Source organism: Phalacrocorax carbo, chromosome 3 (genome assembly GCF_963921805.1).
Source record: "Phalacrocorax carbo chromosome 3, bPhaCar2.1, whole genome shotgun sequence".
In the NCBI taxonomy this organism is placed as follows: Eukaryota; Metazoa; Chordata; class Aves; order Suliformes; family Phalacrocoracidae; genus Phalacrocorax; species Phalacrocorax carbo.
In genome coordinates this window covers 31,291,895-31,314,659 of record NC_087515.1, presented here as the reverse complement: position 1 = coordinate 31,314,659, position 22,765 = coordinate 31,291,895, and the positions used below count along the sequence as shown (strand labels likewise).

Genomic DNA, 22,765 nt, shown 5'->3' with positions numbered 1-22,765 from the left:
ACACTAAGAAATCCATAGGCTCTAAGAGATTCATAGGCAATATTCATGATTGCAAAAACATTGTTTCCACATCAATTTTTCAGTTCACCACTGTGGAATATATGGACCAGTAATGGATGAAAGTTGGAGGACACTAATTTAAAGGATGAAGTAAGACTTCACAACTGCTTTCTGTCTGTTCAGCAGGGCAAGCATTGTGATACTATGAGCCTATGATGGCAATACTGAGCAAACAGTAAGTTAAGATTGTTTTCCAAAGATAGAAATACATAGGCATTGTGTTGTCAGGCTTTTCCTACTTGAAAACCAGTAAGTGTCTATGTCACACAGAACAGTATTATAAAAATTAACTAACAATATGAGAACAGTAACAGTAAGGGAAGGGTGTATGTAGAGGAAAGGACATGAAAAACAGATGGTCACTGAGTAATAATGCAAGTGGTGCATAATATTTGTGAACATTATCTGGAACACAAGAAATTATTTTATAGCCCAGAAGTGAAAGAGGGTTGTTAAATAAAGGATATGTCCTGTTCTAGGAATGCCTTGTTATATACAAAAAGCTAAGGAGTTTCCTTTTCTGGAATCTGTTCATATTTTATCTTTAATCCAGTGAGCTCTTTCCTTTTCTAAATACAGTCTTCCCTCAACTGCAATCCCCTTACAAGTAGAGACTCAAAAACCTTTATTCCCTGAATATCTTAAATATCTGACACACAAACTAGCAGGAGAAAAACATGTTACCTCCTCTCCCCTAACATTCTCTCTGTGATAAACCCTACCCTGAGTTCAGTCCTCGTACAGTAACTGAATGGTGTAAACTACTAAACTACTTTGGTCTAATTCTTTGTGTCTTACCCTTGGTGTGACAAGTCACATCAATACAAGAGATAACATCAGTTTTAAACAAACGTAAGCACAAAAAAACCCAACACAAAACAGATCTAGCTGTTTGCTGACACAGCCCTCCTTCCAGTTGTGAGGAAATCACAACAGTTGCAGAAGACTCTGCCTGCCACATGCCTGCACCTTCAGACATCCCCTGAAGAACTTTACTCCCCCTGACTTCATGTTTGTGAGCAAAGATCAGCCAAGAAACCATGAAGTAGAGAGTTGGTTTAGTCCTTCAGATCAATCAGATGCATATAACCTAGGGATGAAGACATTGCCCTGCTGGTAAACATTTGTTTGTTTTGTGAAATTGCCATATGACTGTTAGATGGATGGGGGAATATGGTGTTTTCCACTGACTACCTCAGCATGATTCTCATTTTGGCAAAAAGCAATGCTTCCTGCAATTACCACAAGATCAAAGAAGAATCTCGCAGAAATAGATGGAAAAACACCATAAATAAAACAACTGTGTTCCGTTAATAGTTAGATACCAAAATTAGAGAGGATAGACAAAGGATTTATTGGTTCTATCCCATAATATGATGGCTTTCAAGTAAATCAGTGTTTTCCATTTATAAAGAAAATGTGTCATTATACTGTGAATCCTTGCATCTTATAACTTGTAGCCTCAAGCCCTGAAAAGGTAAATACTTTCACAACCATAAAATTACAGTCTGATGTTCTCAGCCCTAAAGGGAAAAAAGAGTTTTACCTCTTAGACACTCTGAATCTATTATGGTTCATGCTGCTACACAGGAGAGGTGTTCATTGTTCTGTCCAAAGGAAGTTTTGCAGGTTCAGTTGAAGTTGCAAGACTACATTGCCAAAATGCCCTAATAATCAGCCCTTGTGGTTTCAGTCTTGCAAGGCAAGGATGCAGAAACTGAACTTCCCTCTTATCCATACACGCTTTTCCCATTTCAGGTCACAGAAATGAATCAGGAATCTTGGAAAACTTCACTTCACTTTACTTCAGGAACTGCTAGCATCCTTGCTGTACTGCTTTGCAAACAGAATTTAGACCTCTAGGAACATCACTTTGTCACCTTTCATCATTACTGTATGCACTCAAAAAGCTGCGGACAATACAGTAAAATTTCTATTTCTTGCACTAGAAAACTTCTTGAGCTTACCATACTTTATCACAGAGCTCAGCTCCCCTTGCTTTTCAAACAGTGTATGCTGCTAGATTTTCACCAAATAGTTTACTTTCTTCCTTGTCCACTTGGGACTACATAAGCATTCAGAGGTCGGTTGCCAAGGGAAAAGTGCCTAACATTGAAAATAACACTCAAATAACAGCATTTTAGCTCCACAGACATTGAAGTCTTTTCCTACAAGCTTACCTTCTTGCTGTAGGGTATTTCAACAGAGAGAAGTATTTCTTCAGGCTTAACTATTGTCTTTCTGTATCCAGTGAAAAACTTCTCATCCATCGTGACAGTCCTTTTGCCCTCTGTAGAGCAAGGAGACCAATGGTGGATGAATAACTCAGACGCAGAATGGCAATAATATGTGTGAAAGAGCCTTCAACCTACACAAATCTGTCTTGATATGTTACCAGTTTTCATTTTTCCACCCTCTTCCACCAAATCCACCATAAGGAATTTTATTTGCACAGGAACTGATCAAAGAGACCTCCTCCCTTTCTATCTAATTAAAGCTGAGCCTCCAGGTGAACCAGTTCCCAACATCCCAATGTAATTCATGCATTCCTCTTTCCTTAGCCTGCACACAAACCACTACAAAAGAAAGTCACTGAGCAGACAGTCCACTTACTTCAAGGATCCTATTTTTAAAAAATTCCTCCTAAGAGCAAATACAAATTGAGACACATTTGGCTTTCTTCATAGGAAAAAAAAAAAGTTTCAATCTCAATCTAAAAAAATCCACAAGCATTAAAGTATGATAGTGACAGAAACAGTTTCAAGCTTATTGTTTTTCATGAATAGACGTGTTCAACCAGTTCTTCACATGGACATGTCTGTAAGTACATACACAGTACCAGAGATTCATTCTGGCACAGCAGTCCAAAATTCTTTAGGAAGCCAACCTTAGGCCTAGCCTTTAGACTTCAGCCTCAAAAAGTACTTAAGGGGTAGCTACAAAGAAGATGGACATTCCCTTTTTACAAGGAGTCACATGGAGAGGACAAGGGGGAACGGACACAAGTTGCTCTCGGGGACATCAGGATTGGACATGAGAGGGAAATTTTTCACAGTGAGGACAGTCACCCATTGGAATAATCTCCCCAGGGAAGTGGTTGACTCCAACACATTGGACATTTTTAAGATTTGGCTGGACAGGGTGCTGGGCCATCTTGTCTAGACTGTGCTCTTCCTAGAAAGGTTGGACTAGATGATCCCTGAGGTCCCTTCCAACCTGTGGTTCTGATTCTTTACATAATGTTAACTTCCGCTTTCAAGTTCTGACCTGACCTTACAATCCATGGCAGGAAACTGTTGACTATCCCACTCCCCTCCGTGCCACAAGGAAATATAAGTAACTTACCATTTGATATCAGAGTCAGTTTGCTTCCACTTGCCATTAACACAGGATTTAAGTCAGAAATTGGACTTGCTGTCATTATGTTCCCACCAAGAGCCTAGAGTGATAATATATGCATCAGATAAATCTTAAAAAACCTGAAGATACAGAAATAGCGTCTTGAAATCCTGCATTACTCCATACACAGTGCACTAGGTTAGCTCTGCTTGAGTCTGCTTTGATAAAATCTTTTTTCTCACAGCAATTTTAGACCTTTAATGAAGTGGGAAAATGCAAAACCCATGAAATCCATTGCTGTCCCAGTCAACGCTAACATTTGCATGAAGCAGTTTTAGAAACAGTGTTTGGTTAATGCATCAAAACTACCTTATGCTCAAACCACACACCACATGCCCAGCAATGCCAAAATTCAATCATTGTAGCCGCAATTAAGGGAAGATCCATAAAAGTACAGAGTCTCTTTTAAGTAACATCCAGAAAGTTTTTTGCTGCAATACAAAGGTATGGCACAGTATCTTGTGGGTTAAAACTTTTTGTTTGGTAGGTTGGTTCATCTGCTTGCTTGATTTTTTTTTTTTCTTTTAGTATATAGAGTTTGAACACACCAAACCCATCTCCTTTTTCCCTTTAAAAATAGAGGAAAATTTACCAGATCTGATGCATTGACACAATGACTACCAAGTTTGTGCTGTCAGAAATCTACACACCTGCTTCTCTGAAGTTTGTCCAGCAGTCTAAATATATTTTTGTTAAATTAGTCAAATCTCGCGACAGTTTCCCCCACTTATTCTGATAACAGCAATAGAAGGCCTGGACAGCTGCCATGTTTCCCTTGCTTGCTAAATCTGTGATATCAGTGTAGCACAGACACCGAGACCCACGTTGCTATCAGTTCCTGCAGATGGTCTATATGTACTAGAGTTTTTTGCCTAGGTTTGCAAATGTTCTCCTGTGAGAAGCACAAGGCACACTGACATTGGATGAGGCAGGCCAGCTCCTCAGACTGAGCTTTCAATTCCAACCCCTGATGCTCCTGAGTCACTTACGGCAACGTTCCTGATCTGTGGCCCTGCAAACCACCGCAGCTGTTCAAGGACAGCGTGGAAGACCTCTGTTTTGTAAGGAGGAAGCTCTGCCACTGCTTTTCTCAGTACCTCCTCTACTAAGCGCAGGGTACAGGCAGCACCAAAGGTGACCCCTATAAACAAACAAATGAAAAGAATTGTTGTTCTCCCAAACATTAAGGTACAGGAGGACGGTTATATCTATGTCTGCAAAGCTTAGATGCTACCGAGTTTCATTAGACAGCAGGGTTTAGAGAAGACATTCAGTCACGCTAGACTATTTTGTATGTGCTGTATGTAAACGTCACACCCTCGAACAAAATTCACCTTTAAATCACAGCTCATGGTGGTACTGCCTCTCACATGACAGTAACCCACCGCCCTTTTGCCTCAGTGTATTATGAATGATATTGCCCTCCTATAGGTATTAGTTTGTCCTTTGAGAATTGAACTCCAACTCCTCTCCACTTTCCACACCTTAAACATGCTACCAGGCATTGGGCCATATGCACTACCTTGTCCTAATTACTTCTATTTGTAAGGTTGACCTGTTTCCACCACAAAGATAAATGCAATAATTCACTTAGTCACTTATCCATGTCAAATCCAGCATCTTTCCCCCAGTTACTAGTTTTAAAACCTTTCTAAATAAAAGTATTGCCCATTGAAACGTCTTATTAACCCAGTTAGTATACGTAAAACACCATGCAAACAGATAAAATATCTAATAAACCTTCTAGTGAAAGCCCTCTCTGATTCTCAAATTGGTTTTACATATCACTCACTTGATTCCCTGCATGGGAGAGGCATTAATGCATACAGAAAGCAGTTTTTAACCTGGGGATTTTCCTTCATATCCTCTTTCTTATTCTGTGGAGTCCTCACTCACTTCACAGGCATTCTGCCTCTTTTTTGCTCACCTGTTTCAGTGTGCTGAACAGCGTTCATTTCAGAGATCCATGTCGGTGCTATTATCACTGGATACAACATGTTCTTTAATCTCATCTCAATACCTTAAGAAAAAGTAATACTCCTTCAGTTACACACAGGTGACAGAGAGCCTAAGCTAACTGTTTCCCAATGAAACGCAGCAGGCCTGTTAAAGAGTCAGTTCATTGACCATCTGTTACAAAGATTATATAAAGTCACAGAGATGCCAAACCAAAAGCTGTTTTCCACGAGTACCAGAATTCTCACAGGAAAGTTTTAGAGACTCTTTTCTAGGCTTACAATAACTCTAAATACACTGTTTAGTACTTGTGTAATCTGGCTATTGTACATAATCCTTCATGAAAGAACAATTAATACAATGAATCATACAAAGTTTGGGATTGTCTCCTGAACCAATTGCTCAGGATACCAGAATTACTAAACACATCTGAACTCTCCTCTTCAGCACTTATGTTTCTAGAAGGGAGGAAAGAAACACAGTAAGATTTCAAGTCTTGAGAGTTTACTCACTGAAAAATCTTTCAGAACACAGGTTTCACAACCAAATTCATTTGATTATGAGAGTATTTCACCCTGTGCCACTCGCGCCTTCTCAAAATTCCACAAAACTAGCACAAAAGCTCAGAGGTCTAGATAAGCATTTTTTTTCCACCCAACACAGCAAAAAACAGGGTAAAACATTCACTGTGAGATTAATCTACCAGAGAAGAAAATTTGTTCCTATGTACAACCTGAAGGTTAAACAGCTATTTAACAGCAGTGGCATGAGGGAGGTTTACATTTGCATGGTTCTCACAAAATACTCCGTGGAAAGTTTTCCAACTGCACATAATGAGCATCAGCTCTTCTTACCCACTTCCGTGTTCCCCACAACAAGCTTGGCATTGGGGTACTTGGATTTGAGAGCCACCAATTCCTTGAGAGTTGTAGGCTGGATCCACATCACACGCTCGCCTTTGAAACACAGCTGTTTCTGCTGTTTGTTACTCTGAGTCTGCAAAAGTGAATTTGGATAGAGCTCAGACCCTACATCAAGCCAAGAATCCCTGCTCACGTGTTGGCCATGACTATGCCAAGGCCAGGCTCCATCTCATTCAAGTAACTGACAGGTGGCTGTGATATCCACATTGTTGTCAGCAGTTAGCCATTCCTCATGGTTCTATTAGCAGCGACAAGTCTTTTTCATGCTGACAAAAGTTTTCCCTTCCTGATATTGCCAGATGCATCCTGCTGCCACATCTCCCTACCAAGACCTCTGCCAGCAAGCTCCTTCTGACCAAAGTTCTGGCAGATGCCTGTGGCTTCAGTCATCTTAGAATTAATGGGTTCTCCATTCTCACCTCGCTGCAAAAATGTCAGTCTTTAGTACTGCTGAATTTGAGTTACCAGCTGTAAGGCCAGATTCTGGTTCCCTTTTTAATTCCTTCATCCAGTGACTGAAGAAAACAGACTAACATGGCTGCCTCCCAGCAACATCAGATGAAACTTTAGGGAGGAGAACACCTTAGAGAAGAAACAGAGGGCACCTCTTTCAAGCTGAACATATATTATGCTACGGTCTATGAGAACCTACTCATGCTGTAGCTCATGACACATTTAGGCTGGGTGCAGCAGCAGAACTAACAATTGAATTTCAGTTGTTTTTTAAATGTGAAGGAAGCTGTAAACATGCTGTATGATGAATTAGATTCCTGGCTGGGACATATTTGCTTAGGGGAAAACTACCCCAAGAAAGGAACAAAACATGGAGAGAAACTCATCTCACTTAACTTTTGATGTCAGTGTGGGCCAGACAACTTCTACTCCTGCTACACTGAGTAGAGAGAAGTTGGTGCTTTGGGGAAGTCATCTAGTTGAAACATATATTCAGCTACATCCTATAGCTCCTACTTCTTTTCCTACACTATAAAGAGAGCACAGAGCATTTAGCTTAGGTAGAGCTGTATTTAATGTAGAAGTTCACATCTGACCTAGTAAATTGAAATCCAGATATCAGTAACTGTTCCACCCCTGGATAGGCAGTGACTGTAAAGGAAAGCAACCCAAGAGCAGGCATGTATGGTGAGAAACAGAGAGGAAAGCCAGCCAGCTGGGGCTGGCACTTGGCCTGCATATCTTTTCAGCCACCCTGGCTTAAAAGCCTATCCTTCTATAAAACAGGAAAGTGTTCATGCCCACTCATCATCTTTTACCAGCAGCCATCTTTTGCACTGCCGTTTAATCAGGGCAGAGATGCTACAAGACACTCAAACCCCGTGCAGAACAATGAAGCCAATGAACCACACACTATTTCATTTTGATTGAACTTACCATTAACTCTGGTGGGAAGATTGGCTCCTGCGTAGGGTCCAACGGCTTGAACTCAGAAGAATTGAACAGGCTGGAGGAGATCATTGTCTATGACAGAGAAAATGCAAATGGATGAGCAGCAGAGGAAAAAGGTATCCACACACAACCCTAACTCTTCTTCTTTCCAGTCAAATACCTATTACTGTTTCACGGAGCAAAGAATGGCAAACACAGCAAAAAGGTGCCACCTGATCCACTGTTTCAGGTTCTTCAGTCGTATTTTTCTGATCACAATGCATGTCGTCAGAAACATGAACCTTGAACACACTAACAGGTTTTTGCCTATCAAAAGTGACATCACTTTCATATCGGCATGTTAAATTACATCAAAGTTACCTTTTCTGAGGTAAGCCCAGCATAAAATATAAATTAGTCTAAACCGCTTTGCATAAATACAGCTAAACTAAAAGCATTGGGCTTTGGCAGAGAACAAGCCAGAGCTAAGACTTCTAAACAGAAGAAATAGAGGAAAACATGAATAGTTGGGAGGCACCTTACCACGTTGTTGTCTTTTCCATTCATGCAGCAGCCTGGACCATTGGCTTTTCCTCCACAGCAGCCCCCATTCTGAAGAAGAAACATGTACGCTTCAGCTATTCTACACAAAGTCAGAACATTCCAATTTTTACAGGATATATTCCTTCCCTTTATTCAATCCCTGGATCACAGAAATTTTCAGTGATGTTTTTCATTAATAAACTACTTTGACAAAAGAACTCCAAGCAGTCCTAATTGCTGGAATATTCCATGCAACACCGGATGCTTCCTTACAAAGAATCCACAGGAATTCACTGGCATTTCCTGGCAAAGAATTTCATTATAATCTCTCTTTTCTAAATACATTTTATACTCACAGTACCTTATGCCCTAATTCCTCATTTTCATCCCTCCATCATTTGTACCTCAACTGGTACATAAAATGTGATTATTTTCCCTCCAGATATTCCAAAAGGTTCCAATTGTACAATTTATTGGAATGGTGATTAAATTACTTCATTCATCCTTGGACTGCAAAGTTTGGGAAGAATCATAGTGGGGAATTAACTGGGTTTTAGACCCGTTTTCACAGAAAGATGGATTCCTTCAATGTACCAGAAGCTGGTAACACATTGCTTACAGTTGTCACCATGCTATTTCACAGGTGTTGCACCTCACAGATTCAGAAGGAACATATCTATCTCACTATTGTAAAACCTGTGTCATGATGGCTAGTCACACTAACCAGGACATATGCAGTCACAGTGTTTTCCAAGAGACAGACATTCAAACCAGGTCAGACGGCTCTGAATATCTGCACCACAGTACAGCCAGAGAGGTGACTACTACATCAAAACTCTAATACTATATTGCAAATTGAGGTTATGGCTTTTAAAATTCAGCTTACCATGCTATTTTCCCTCTCACTAAGACACCTTCCAGTGCCATTGGCTACTCTGCCACAGCAATTCAAGTCCTGTGGGGACAAAAACTGTTCTGAGAAAAACGTGCATATTCCAAGGAAATGAAGTAGGCTTGATTCCCTTTTGAGAGAAATTGATCCCACATTTACTATATCCAAAGCAGAAATGGGATACGGAAGGTGCCAAGCAAATAGGTGTTTCCCTTGCCAATGGAAGGCAATACCCTGCCTGTGATGGCTAGGTCATGTCCAGTCTACTGATAGACATCTTGTTCTGGTTTAGAACTACTCTGACTGTTCAGCCAGTATCTCTGGTCCAGCTGGAGATGCGAGAAGAGTAAAAGGGACAAGGATATACAATACAATACCTAGCACTCTACCAGCATCCAACTGCATTCAGCTCAGTGGACTGCCTTAGCCCAGTGTAGTTTCTGTCTCTTTAGTAACCCTCAGTAGATCTCCATCCAAGCACTTGCTCAGTACTTGGAGCCTGCATAAGTTTTTGGTGCCCACAACACACTTCGGTGACTTCTGCAGGTCAGCTACCTAGTACATGGCAGACCATCTGCCTTGGTTTGTTTTCAACCTGACTCATACTAGTTTCATTTCTTGACACCTTGCTCTTGTGTTGCACCACATTCCACTTGCCAGTCACAATTTTGTAGATCTCTATCAGAGGTCAACACAAAACACCATATGGGCTATGTAAAGTCCCTTCCCCTCCCTGACATCTTTTTTTCCAGGCTGAAGCATCCCAGCCTACTCAGGGCTTCCTTGTATGGAAGCCAGATTACCATAGATGTGATCCTTATTCCGCTTCTCTGAATCTTTTCCTATTCTGCTATACCCTGTTACAGATGAGAGGACCAGAATTGCGCAGAGTACTCAAGCGTAGGAAGAGCCACAATGCAGACAGTGACACGGCAGTTTTCTGTTTTGTTCTCTACCCTTTGAAGTGTTGTTTTGACTGCCAGTGAGCATTGAGCCAATGCTTCCTTGGAACTGTCTACCACACCTCCAAGATCATCTTCCTGCATGGTAACAGGAAGATGATCTTGTGTCTGCTCACAGCCTATCATTTATTATGTGAAATCAGCACCCCCTTTCACTCTCTAAATTGCTTTGCATTTATTTGCCCTGAATTTTGTACCCCATTCTGTTCTCCAGTTTCTCAGCTTCCTAAAGTCCTTCTGAAATTCCTTAAAGTCTGTTCCTGTCTTCACTACCCAGACTAACTTGGTATCAGTTAATTTATTTTCTCACATTGCTGCTCAGTCTCTTTTCCACCTCATTTAGGGCTATCTTGAACAGCCTTGCTCCCACCATGGGTCCCAGCAGAACTTCACCAGTGACCTCCATTGTGAAAATACGCCATTTTCTCCCACCTGCCATTTCCTGCCTTTTAACCAATCTTTCATTCATACAGACATCTTCCCTCTTACCCCATGGCTGCTTATTGTCTTTAAAAGGCTTTGGTGAGACACTGCTGAAAACCTGTTGGAAATCCAAGTAGACTGTATTGATTGGGTTTATCAACCATTTGTAATGGATCTCACTCCTGCTTGTATGCTCTTTTGTTGATCGCAATTCTGGATAATAGAATGAAATTAACAGGCAGCATTCTAAACCCTTTACTTTTGATATTTAATACCAGTGTAGCCCCATAAGTGGCTAGTAATCACTGAAGTACCCAAGAACTTTTCTTCACAGCCTCCAGCAGTCTTTCAGGAAAAAAGGGACTAGAAAAAACTTAGGGCAAAGCCTCACCCAAACCAGCAGATGAGTTCTGGGCAAGAGCTATATAGCAGTGACTTCAACTTCTTTCCAGAGCTATTTCAGCTCTGCAGCTGATCTTTCAAGACAGCAACTTTCTCAGATTCCCCTAGAGTATGTCCCTATTCATGCACCATACCTTTTACTGTAACCATACCAGGGATCATCTGCAAGCTGTATTATCCAGAGATGCTGAGTTTTTTGGAGACTTACAGAAAAGAATAGAGTCTGAATACCTGATACCTGTGATCTAAAAAGGGACAACCAGGCAAATCTTATTAAAGTGCTCCACTTCCAGCAAATGGAGCGAGTAAAGGGGGTGGTCTTCCTGCATTATTAATGCATGAAGCACATACAAAGGGATCAAGACTTGGAGCTAGGTTGTTGTAGCATATATATTTCCTTCCTCTCCATTTCAGCTCATGGTGTACTTTAGTAACAGAACGACAGCCAGACTTTTTAAAAAATTTTCCGAAGCCACTTACTTTAGCAAATGTCCTGTATCCTTCCAGAATGGGTCTGTACCCTGTACACCGACACAAGTTCCCTGCATTGCCAGAGAGAAAGGATAAAGATTTAGTGTCATTTGGCTGAGAACTACTGTTCTTTTAGAACATTTTATTGCTTCTTACAAAAGCTTGTCAAATATAGATAAAACTAATGAAAAAACTGGGAGGAGGAAAGTTACATTAGTACTCTTACAACAATCCTACAACTTTTTTTGTTGAAATTTTAAATTGAAATTAATTTAGAAAAAAAAATTAAATCTTCCCTATTCAGTATTGATTTACCTCAATTGTGTGAGTCAAATCAGTATACCAACTATCCAGTCTCCTGAATTACAAAGAGGTGGCTTTCTTCTGCTTTCTCCTGATTTCTGGAAGCATGGTAACAGCTCTAACCTCAGCAGTAACAGCAGCCTCTCAGATGATTTACACAGTTGGATTCTGCTCCTCTCCATCAGGTATATTGCTGTCTTTGTCCTTTACTTGAGGTTGGCTAGTCCAGATGCAGTCTGTCACCTCTGCAGACTCATGTGATGGCAATGAATAAACAAGCAGGCATGGAAGCTCTTATAAGCCCCCCTGGGACAGGTCACCTTTTATTCTGTGCTAAGCTTAGTGGGGTCCTAATCCAAGACTGAGGCCACTTGCTCCAGCTTCAGGACAAAAAGTGAGCTTTTGTGAGACTTTCCACAGGCCATTTTTGTTCACTTCATAGCACCTGGCCAGTCTCCTGGTCAAAAAGCTAGTTCTTAACCTTACAACAATCGGCTCTTTTTAAAGAAATACTTTTTTAAAAGGTGCATTTTCTTCCCATTTGGTGAAGCAGACACAATGAAGGCAGAATAGGTTTCATCTCTGCAGGGCTATGAGTATTACCTTGGAAAGCATCTTCTATGTCCTCCATTTTGGGCTCAGGTTTGTTCCGAAGCAATGTATACATGGACATGACAATGCCTGGAGTGCAAAAGCCACATTGGGATCCATGACTTTTTGCTATTCTCTCCTGAGAAAAAGTAAAAACAACCATCAGCTCATAATATTAAGGTGAGTTCATTCTTGTGCTTGTTTCTGTAACACCTCTGTTAAAAAAAAAAAACAAACCCAAAAACAAACAAAAAACACCCACCCCCCCAAAAAAAAAAACCAAAGAAACCAAACAATCTCACCAGGGGACCTAAGATGTTCTCTGATGAGGTGGTCAATTAATCTATGAAGCAGACTTCAAAGACGAGAACACTGAAAAGCTTGCATCCAGGCTCTGAACTCCCAATGTAACTGAAGGCAACTAGACCCTCCAGTCAGACCAGGAATTCTTTAGACCTACCATGCCAGAAAGGTTGGGTCTACCTGTATAGACCTGATTTGCATTTCAAAGCTTAGCTGTTAGAATCTTCAGGGGAGGTAGGGGAAAGATGACAAGCAAACAACAGTCAGAATAGCTGCCAGCCATTCATGCTTGTCTAACTTATTTTTCACTTTGCTGTTTACTGTCTCAGATATTGGCACAAGTCCTACTGACTGTAGAAACTGAGATGAATCATAGTTACCTTTAAGCAGTATCTCTGACAAAGCTGAAGCAAGTTTGCTTCCATAAAATGTGCATTATAGCACCTTGCTAGAAGAGCAAAACTTTTCATTCCTGTCACTCCTCCCCACCAAGAATATTTTGGGACTCCAGAAACATTGCTGGACCCAATCTTACTGCACCACTGCAAGGGAGGTTCCTAACTATGCACAACAAGAAACCAAGGCCATTCATAGAAGGCCAAAGGAGAGCCAAAACCCAACTCAGATTTCCTAGCTCCAAGTCATTGTATAGGCTTTCACCACAACATCAGCCTTCCCAGTTCCTGGGATTTTGTCCAGGATATGGATCAAATACAGCCACACAGCCCTAGAAAAAAAGCATTAGCAATTCAGCCAGGATAGCACCAAGTTAACTCATTAGGATGTAACAGAGCTGCAGCATTGACCCAGGAGTTTGATTTCATCACTTAGTCATTCCTGCAAGTAAAGACTATTCATGTGGAAAGTCAAACTCCTGGCTTTGACATTATGATGGAGGTCCCAACACCCTGGAACAGGACTAGTTAACATAAGAAGAAACACGGATAAAGGGTTTTAAAGTTATCAGTATTAATAGCTTACCTGGGCTGGGTGCAGCCTGGATTTTGTGTTTCCTATGCCTTCAACTGTAGTTACAGCTACATGATGCAGGGCACAGACAGGGAAGAGGCAAGCATTGGCAGTATGGTGGCTAAATTAATAAATTAAGGTCATTTCATTTGACAGTGCTGCTCAACAAAGGAAAAAGGGAAAAGGAAGACTGAAGACCACTCAGAAACTGTAGCAATAGACACAACAGGAGAATTTAAATCTATGTGATACAGGTGTTAGTTACAAGACAAATTCTATAGCACCTAGTCAGCCAAAGTTCTCATCAACTTCACTTGAAGTTTAAACTGAGTATGCACCACAGGATTTGACCCAGAAATAACAACTTTATACATCCTCGTCGCATGTTAAGCTACAGAACCCACGTAAGTAATTTATAGGGGCAGACTACAAATACCAAGATATTGTACAGCTGGCCTGGCCCACTTGCAAAGTTACATAAAAGCATGGAGCTCTTGGCCTTTTACCTAAGAAACCATTTCTAGATGGCACACATGGGGAAAACATTGAGGCTGAAGGTAAAATAGAATAATGTTGCCAAAGTTCCTATAAGAACTACCCACTTTATTTCTATCAAGACAGAATAAGGACCCTAAATATATTCTATTCAAGGCCATGTTACTAAGCAGAGTCACTAAATTAGATGATCCCAAGTTAAAGTATGTCTAACCATTATTCCAGATATATCCAAGATTTCAGTACTTTCGACTCCTCACAGTAAAAATAAACTGGGGCCTGTCCCTCTGCCTTATCCTCCCTCTCTCCATTCCCCTTTTTGTTTGATTCTACTGTTTCTCTCTTCAGTTGATTAAAGAAAAAACAGAAGGAAAGTTTATGTCTCAGGAAATGAGTAATTCTGAAGGTTACAATAGAAGTAGAGAAAAAGTTAATATCTGCTGGCATACAGAAACCAGATTATTGTAGTAATACAACAGCAATAAAGATTTTATCATAGTAATCATTTGGGTCATCACAGCAAAAAGTTATCATACATTGAAAGTAAGGAACATGAAGGTTTTCTGAATTGAGAAAGGCAGATAGCCCACGTGCTAGAGTCCGTGCAGGTATTTCAGGGCACAATGAATCTTTTTCCCACCAGCACTGTGAAGTGCTGTAGGAAAAAGTACCTTCTTGTCTTAGCCTTATGATTTTACGTTCTCAAAGTGAAAAATTATGTTTTGGCAGAAAGATACATAACTTTTTTTTTTTTTAAATAGTACCATGTCTGGAATGTCAAGAACCTGGATTTGTCCCCACTTCATTTCTCTGTTGAACAGTTCAGACTGCAAAGGATACAGGATTTTCTTCCAAAAAGGATCATATCTTGATATCATAACAGTGCAAGCACCACATCCACCTTCTCCACAGCCTAGTTTGGTTCCACATAGGCCCACTGAGAGAACAGGAATCAAGGAAAACACAGAGTGTTGGCAGAAGCCTAATCAGTTGTCAATCAAGGCTTAGCAATAAATTCTTGCTGGAAACCAAGCACCCATTTTTTTCTGCCTAATTTAACACAAGCAAAGTTTCAAATGCTGGCATGTGAGCTTTGAGATCAACACCCAAAGCTCTAATAAGGAGGCAGTCCCCATCCTTGGAATAAACAAAAAATTTCTGAACTTCAACATTTCCCACTTTCCATTAGACTCAGAAGAGGAAATGACATAAGGGAGATAAAGCACCCAGTAATTGTTGAGCAGGAGCTGTTCAGGCATGCAGCCATATCCCTGAGACACACTCTGACATCTCCTTCAGCACCTTTCACCAGTGGTGGTGGACTTCTTCCTACACCTGGTGATTCCTACCATCTAGAAGGCAGCCAGGCAGGGCAGTCATGCATTTAGCATTGTCACGGAGCTGCACTTGAACTGCTCACAAACTACCTGCATCTCAAGAGTCATGATCTGGCCACCCCAGCTTCTCTTTTGGCCCCATTTATGACTGCTTCCCCACTGCTAGGGACAAAACCAGCCAAGCACACTCCCCAGTAGCCTGGTTCCAATAAAACCACAGGAGGGAGACACTGAGAGCCAGAACTAGTAGATATGCACAGAACCACTGCACAGACACCTGGGAACTCACAAAGTATATGGACTGGCCTAAGTACATTCCTCCACAGCCTGCAGAGTACATATCTGTACAATCGGGCACTACATCAAATGTTCTGCAAAAGGATTTCAGGAGAGAATTCCTCAAGTCACTTCTGCTTTGGGTTTCTTCATTCATTAGAAGGTAATTAGATGCTGTTATTTATTGTGAAGAGGGTTGGCCGATACTGAGAGAATTTTGGTGGGAAAAGACCAGCTGCTTTTATTGGCAATGGATACATGCCTGTGTTGAGATAATCAACTTAGGCCTGTTTAAAAGCAACAGGCATCCTAATATAGGGTACTCAAATCATCTTTTCCTTCACTGCAAAGATTCTGGAACTGACTATTTTCATAGAATCATAGAATCATTTAAGTTGTAAGAGATCTCTAAGGTCATCGAGTCCAACTGTACACCTAACACTGTCAAGTCCCCCACTAAACCATGTCCTGAAGCACCACATCTACTTTTCATATAATCACTTGCCTGCTTCAGCAGAAATATAACTTTTCTATGCCATCCAATGTTTCTCTTGGCAACAGTGCTAGTCTGCCTCACTGAAACATTTCTCAAAGTATTTGTCTGACCCTAACCAGACATCTACAGAATAAGTTCATCAGCATATTCATGTAGAAGATCAGAAGGTTTTGAAGAGCTCCAATTATCTCTTTACAAAGCTATTTGCATTAAATACTAACAAGCTTAGATATAAAAGGTCTAGTGGTAAGAAGCACACACTGGCAGGAGAGTCATGCCACTTATTTTTCCCCTTGAACTTTATCTGCCCAAGACACAGTCAGACAGAATAGGGCTGTTGATAGTTCTGCTGGAAACCCCAAAGAGGAGTGATTTATATCCCTGTATTTCTTTCAGATCCCAGACAAATAGAACATGGCAGCATGGCAAAATAAGCATGCATGATTCTTTTTAAGGAATACACCAACACAGATGTGAACAGTTTGGCATATGTACACACTCAGCTGGTCAGACAAAAACTCAGAAAACATGGAATGACACTACCTACTGGACCAGACCTAGTATCACCAGGCTGGTCATCACAGTAATAGCTACCCAGCTGCTGAAGCTAATCTGACTCATGTGTTGGCCAGTTTCAAACTGGAGTGAAACGTGACTGCTTGCATCCACCCATGTAAACATGCCCATGGTATATGGCGGGAACTCCTGCCTCTGAGTTTGCATCCCTGGGCCATCTGATAAAAAGGCCATAGGATAATCAAGTTATTGGATATTAACTATCCAGTAATATCCAAATTATCAGATGATACAGCAAGCAGCTCAAGTGGCTCTAATGTTTTGGCCAGAAAATTCTTTATGATTTGTGTGAAACATACATAAATGTCCTTCAATTTTATTGTCATCTCAATATTGCTTTCTTTCCATCATATTCTAATTCCTAGCAATTCTGCGACTTTTCCCTTAAATATTAAATAAACTTCAAATAATTTATTAATGTATATTATTTAAAAATTGCTATTGTTTAAGCTTGGAGTACCAGCTGTAATCTTTGCCCAGCAAGAAATATGAGACCATGCAGAGCACTCCCTCTTATACTCTGTGCACAATATCTGCCTAGCACTCAAGTGACAGGCAGAACAGTAAACAATTATGAAATGCCATAGACATTTAAAGCCTCTGCAGTTTCTTCTGACATTGGATACATTTTCTTCGTAGATAGGTTAGCAGAGTTGTTTCTGGGTCCACATCTTTTTCCACCACCTGAAAAATGGGAAAGGTACTGTTACACACAGGTATGTTAGTTGGAAGGACAAAGTTTGGTCTTTCTGCAACTTCTTTTCCAAAGCAAGGAGCAGAACCACCACCACCCTTACTGGGTTCAGCAATGTTCGTCACATACCCAGACACAATGTTTCCTTGAAATTATTGTGACAGAGAAAAGTATGTGTGTTACACGCCTCAGAGTTTTTTCAGCCACAGCACACTGAGGCAAACCTTCAAAAACCCTTCATCAAAAATGGCAAAGAGAATTAGTAGTGAGCAGAGACAGAACTGTGTTTTGTACTTGATTTTGAATTCTTGACACCTCCCCAAATTGCATCTCGTCTTTATTGGCCATGCATAACTGACCTCTGTCCCTTCTCCTTCTTACCATTAGAAGAGACAGAGAAAATGAGGAAATAAACAGAATGACAGAAACAGCGTCAGTAATAGGTGTTGCAGAGAAAAAAAAAAAAAAGCACAACAGTGGAAACCCTAATATGACCAATACAGGTGCTGCAGGACAGACAGCAAGTGCCAATCATCTTGAAGTTTCTCTTTTTTCCCTGCTAATGTTAAATTAATCAGTGTTCCATTAACAGCCATCCTAACTGTGGGAATGTGAAAATTCCAAACAAGGAGAAATTTTCTCTGCACATTTTGAGTCAGCTCCATCCTATTAGTGAACAACACTATTAGCAGTTACCTATTAGACATAAAATTAAATTTTACTTTAACCTCTGCCTGATGGTCAGAAACCAAAGTTCTGCCCTTGCCTCCAAATGACCATAGAGCTTGTCTTCCCCTTTTTCTGTTATTAATAGAGAATCAAGAAACTTTTCCAAATTCACTGTGTGCCAGAATGTAATCATGTGCTCTCAGCTCTTACACTGAGCAAGTCCTAAGTACAATAGTCACAGTTTATTTAAATTAATCAGTCCTAGTTTGAAGGGCAAATTGAAACAAAGATCTTTTGTGTAAGCCTTTTTTCCTACCGATAAGAGACCTTCACAGCCTCTGTACTGCTTCAGTTTTACACCTTCAGCACATGACAGAGTTATTCTAAAGAGACAAGGTTCATACTTCCTGTTTCAGTCCACATTTTTAGAACTATCCAATAAAATTGCTCCTTCAAAACACAACTGGTCATTTTTTGCACATCTCATACCTGCGTTGGGGATAATCTACAAGGAAACGGAGTTCATTCTTCTACCTTGGGGATGTCTTACTGTAAATCATGCAGCACTCACTACTGCTATTCAGAGCAGAGTGCTCCTGTTCCCTCACCATCTGGATGCATAGAAAGAAGAGCACACAGTGGTGCTCTCATGACCAGTCAGTTCAGTGTAAGCACATATATCCCGCTACAGTAATTTGGTAAACAGACAGACATAAGCAGATAAATCCAAAAATTCCTGTGACTATGAGTGTCCCATGGGCAAAAGGCCTTTCACAGCCATTTCACAGGCAAAAAGCCTTCCCCAGCAATTCATACCCTCACTGTCAAGCTGAGTTTCTTTCTCAGGTCTGTGCCAATGGCCATTGCAAACCCTTCCCAGATAGTCAGGCACAGAAAAAAAGCTTCAGAATAGTTTTCCAAATGGTAAAGACTATTGACATAATTCTATGCTTAGACCAAAGAAAAGGTCTCAAGCGGTTTTCTTGAAAGACTCCAAGAAGCACTCCATTATGTGTTCAAACTGAGCAATCAAGTTTGGCCCAATGGTTCCTTTTCAGGAAGTTAAGTAAGAAAGAAAACACAGGCCTAAGACTTCACTCAGCAAAGAATTTAGACACGCAGCTCCAAACACCCCTAGTGAAGTACTTAACTATATGTTTAAGTCCCAAAGTCAAACCTTTGCTCAACTTTCTGATAACATGGCTCCCACTATGCAGTAGAACATGTCTTGAACAATCCATATTCTTATCCTGTTCGAACCAATAGCCCAGGATTCCTACTTCATTCACTTCGAACTACTTCACTGTAGCTGTATATCTGCAATGCTGGCAGAGACTTGGGATTAGAGGGAGATAAGGAGTAAGAGTTTGGAAAACATTCTCGATTAAACCAAATCTCACACGTCAGAGAGCAGAGTAATTTATTTGCACTCAAATTCCTGATGGGGGAATGCTTGTTTATGAGTGTCTCTTGTTGGCTACAGAGCAAGAACTTTTTACTGTTGCAGCCTTTTGTTCATTGCCATTGATGCTGGTTCTGAGGAGTAGGTCATTCCTCCAGTGGTTTGTTACAATCACCTGCTGTGATTTGTTCTTAAAATATGTTAAAACCTTGTGGGTTGGGATAACATCTTCTCTTTTCTGATGCCCAGAACAGTATGATTCACAGCTCAATATCTTACCCATCAAAACAATTCTTGCTCGTTTCCCCAGTGTCCTTGTACAGAAGGAAACTGAATTCCATCCATTGCCTTTAGTAGGAGTAGGATCAGCCTCCTTAGATATTGCAATTAAAGAAATATTTCCATTTTGCTCAGTTATTGGCTTTTAGGGCTTTTTTAAACCAAACTTCATGTTGCCAGATACTTCAGACTGATGGCTACATTTTGACAGATTCAAAACTGTGGATTTTACTGCATGTGTTAGCTTAAATATTAATCAAATGCAGAAAGAAACTTTGTTGGAAATGTTAGGATTGCACTGACAGTCAAATGACTCCCAAAAGATTTGCTCTGTACTGCTGTGTTTGTACTACACATCTCTTTTTTCTACCAATTTTAGGAATCTTAAATACTCAGATCACCTCGGCAGGGAGCCCAGCCTGAGCCTACAGTTCTTCAAGCTTTAAGTACAACACTGAAAAAAGTTCCTAAGCACTACTCTACGCACTTAGTGCCCGTGGGCTGGTCCAGACAGGTGTTGAACTCACCTCCCCATGATTTAATGTAAAAAAACTTGGCTTTCAATAAATATTTTGTTTGCTATTTTCTCTACTTGCTTTTCACTAACTCGGATAACTTTGCCTTTACAACAAAAAGCAACATATTTAAATTAGTATTCCCAGAAAGTTAAAGAAAGGATTTTTCAATTTAAAAGAAAAGTAGTTAAGCAAGGTAAATAGAGGAACAAAAAGGGAAAGAAAGCAGAATTTATCCTAGTTTACCAAACAACATGCTAAGCTTTCCATCAGCTAGGGTCTTTAAATGAGAAACATGCTTTTCTGAATGACAAACTCCCATGCAATCTCTAGTCCCGAGTCACTCAGTTAGTTGCAAGAAGAGAAGATGAAAGGTTTTAACCAGACTGCCACACAGCAAGTCAGACTAGTCAACAACAAATGTCCCCTAGGACATTAAAATAGGTGAATGTGTATTCCCTGGAGTCAGTGAGAGATTTCAAATTAATTTACTGAGGAAAAGGCTTAGATCACAAATGAACAAACTGAATAACCACACAATGTAAATCTGCTATTGGTCATGAGAATATTTTGTTCTGCTTTAAACCAGCACACTAAAAACTTGTAATTCACTGTTTATGTAGAACCCAGAGGGTCCCAAATCTCAAAGGAATCCTGTATTTTGGCCAGTCCTGTCTGCAGTCAAACATCCCAAGCTTTGGATAAGGCCTAATGTGGCTTCCAGCATAGATCCCCTCTTAACATTTAGGATAGAAATAGAAATATTGACTCCACGTGTTTGAACTAAAATTACATGCATGAGACAGACGTGTCAGCTGAGGAGACCAAAATTGCCACTATTAGCTTTAAACTGTGTGTGTTGTTTTCCATTCTAGTCTAGGCAGACTATCAAGATAACTTCGTGCTAGTTGTGTGCCAAGCTTTATGTCTAGTGAAGTAAACAGGTGCTTAAAATAAATAGTCCTGAATGTGAAGTATGCTCAGCTGTTCTGAGGAGACTTTTTCTTGACAGCATCGCAGACTGGCTAATGCAAGAGTGAAGGATTTGCTGCTATGAAAGTCCCTCTCTTATCAGCCACCTCTTATCACGCAGTTTTGTACTATGACAAAATATCAGCAGCCCATTAGCAATATCAAGCTGTCAAAACTCACACAGCAGCAACCTTTCCCACTGGCCATGCTATCACATTCTTTGCAGTGAATTGACCAGAATATTTAGTCAGGAATCCAGATGCATGGAGCCACATCCTAACTTGATACCTGCTGTTTCAGCAGCATTGCCCAGGCACTTCCCACCACCCCTTCTGACACATAGCCTCTCGTGTGCAGAAATGTCCAACAAACTCCATATTTGTTGCCATGGAACAGATTGTCCCATGAGTCCAAGTCTCTCAAACCTGCATTTGGTGGGGGTGTAACTCAAGCCATTTTGGTAGCATACACAAAAAGGGAATAGAAAAAAAAGTCACTGGAGACTCTGGGCAGAGCACAACCCAGGAAGCCCTCTCCTCTCTGAGCAAGTGGAACCTGCTCCTTCACTAGCACTGCCAGTTCCATGAGCCAGCAGGGAAGGGTGCCGAGACAGCCTTGACACATGGAATGAGTTGATACTGTTGGTAGTATTAATCATTCCCATGTGGTTTGGTTTTGTTGGTTTTTATTTTTTTAACCAACAACTGCCAAAATCACACTGTGATAAATCCCTTTCACGTGCACAAGGTCAAGTCTGAGATGTGGCTTTTATAAACAGGAACTACAGTTCCATAAAAATTGCGGAAATGCACAAAGGGCAATGCCATTCACAGCATGTTTGTTAGCTCCAGCACATCACAAGGACAGACAGCAGATACGAAAGGAACTGGTTATCTTCTGCTGCTAGCCTGCAGGATCTAGGTTGCTCTTTCTCCCCTTCTCTGCCTCACCCAACATGCATGAGTCCCACAGAACCAGTTCTGTGCAGCTCAGTCTCTTCTCTCCTGCTTTGACTAATACACGTTTTCATTTGTTACCCAGGAGTCATCTCCAGGAAGAGGGACTTTTCTACCAACTTACACAGAGCAATGCTCCTGTAATACCTGGGCACCAACCAATGCGGAGACACCAGCTGTAAATGTATATAGGAATTTGTTTATAAACTCCTCATACCTACCGTGTTGGTTTTGAACCTTAACTGGTCTGACACCAGAACTACAATTCTCTTTCATGACAGCATACCAGAAAAAGAGGACAGTACATTTGGCCTGTATTAGGGTCTGGATTGCCCAACATGTTTGTGGCAACCTCCTACTGCAAGACTCAGAAAGTTCCCAGTTCACCCTCTAAAGATTGGGGTTCACAGAGGAGGGATCTGAAGTCACTAAAACCTTGACAGAGTCAGAAGATGAGGAGTTAATGGTACATCACCTGTACCTATCATAATCGGTTGAAATTCACAGATCGTTCTGTG

General features: G+C 40.7%; 1 protein-coding gene across 6 annotated transcripts in view; it reads right to left on the bottom strand.

Annotated features, from left to right (window-relative positions):
• The window catches only part of XDH (xanthine dehydrogenase), a 64,552-nt gene that overhangs the window by 30,074 nt on the left and 11,713 nt on the right, over positions 1 to 22,765 (bottom strand). For 5 of the 6 annotated variants that reach the window (XM_064446403.1, XM_064446405.1, XM_064446407.1 and 2 more), the window contains 13 exons: positions 17,387 to 17,444; positions 14,916 to 15,012; positions 13,593 to 13,701; positions 12,321 to 12,447; positions 11,424 to 11,485; positions 9,151 to 9,219; positions 8,265 to 8,333; positions 7,728 to 7,814; positions 6,270 to 6,411; positions 5,387 to 5,479; positions 4,449 to 4,600; positions 3,406 to 3,499; positions 2,241 to 2,350 (listed from right to left, as the gene is read on the bottom strand). In XM_064446403.1, coding sequence (XP_064302473.1) covers positions 2,241 to 2,350; positions 3,406 to 3,499; positions 4,449 to 4,600; positions 5,387 to 5,479; positions 6,270 to 6,411; positions 7,728 to 7,814; positions 8,265 to 8,333; positions 9,151 to 9,219; positions 11,424 to 11,485; positions 12,321 to 12,447; positions 13,593 to 13,701; positions 14,916 to 15,012; positions 17,387 to 17,444 — 1,269 coding nt within the window. The remainder of the gene's footprint in view (positions 1 to 2,240; positions 2,351 to 3,405; positions 3,500 to 4,448; positions 4,601 to 5,386; positions 5,480 to 6,269; positions 6,412 to 7,727; positions 7,815 to 8,264; positions 8,334 to 9,150; positions 9,220 to 11,423; positions 11,486 to 12,320; positions 12,448 to 13,592; positions 13,702 to 14,915; positions 15,013 to 17,386; positions 17,445 to 22,765) is intronic. The other variant, XM_064446406.1, reaches the window with a different exon arrangement.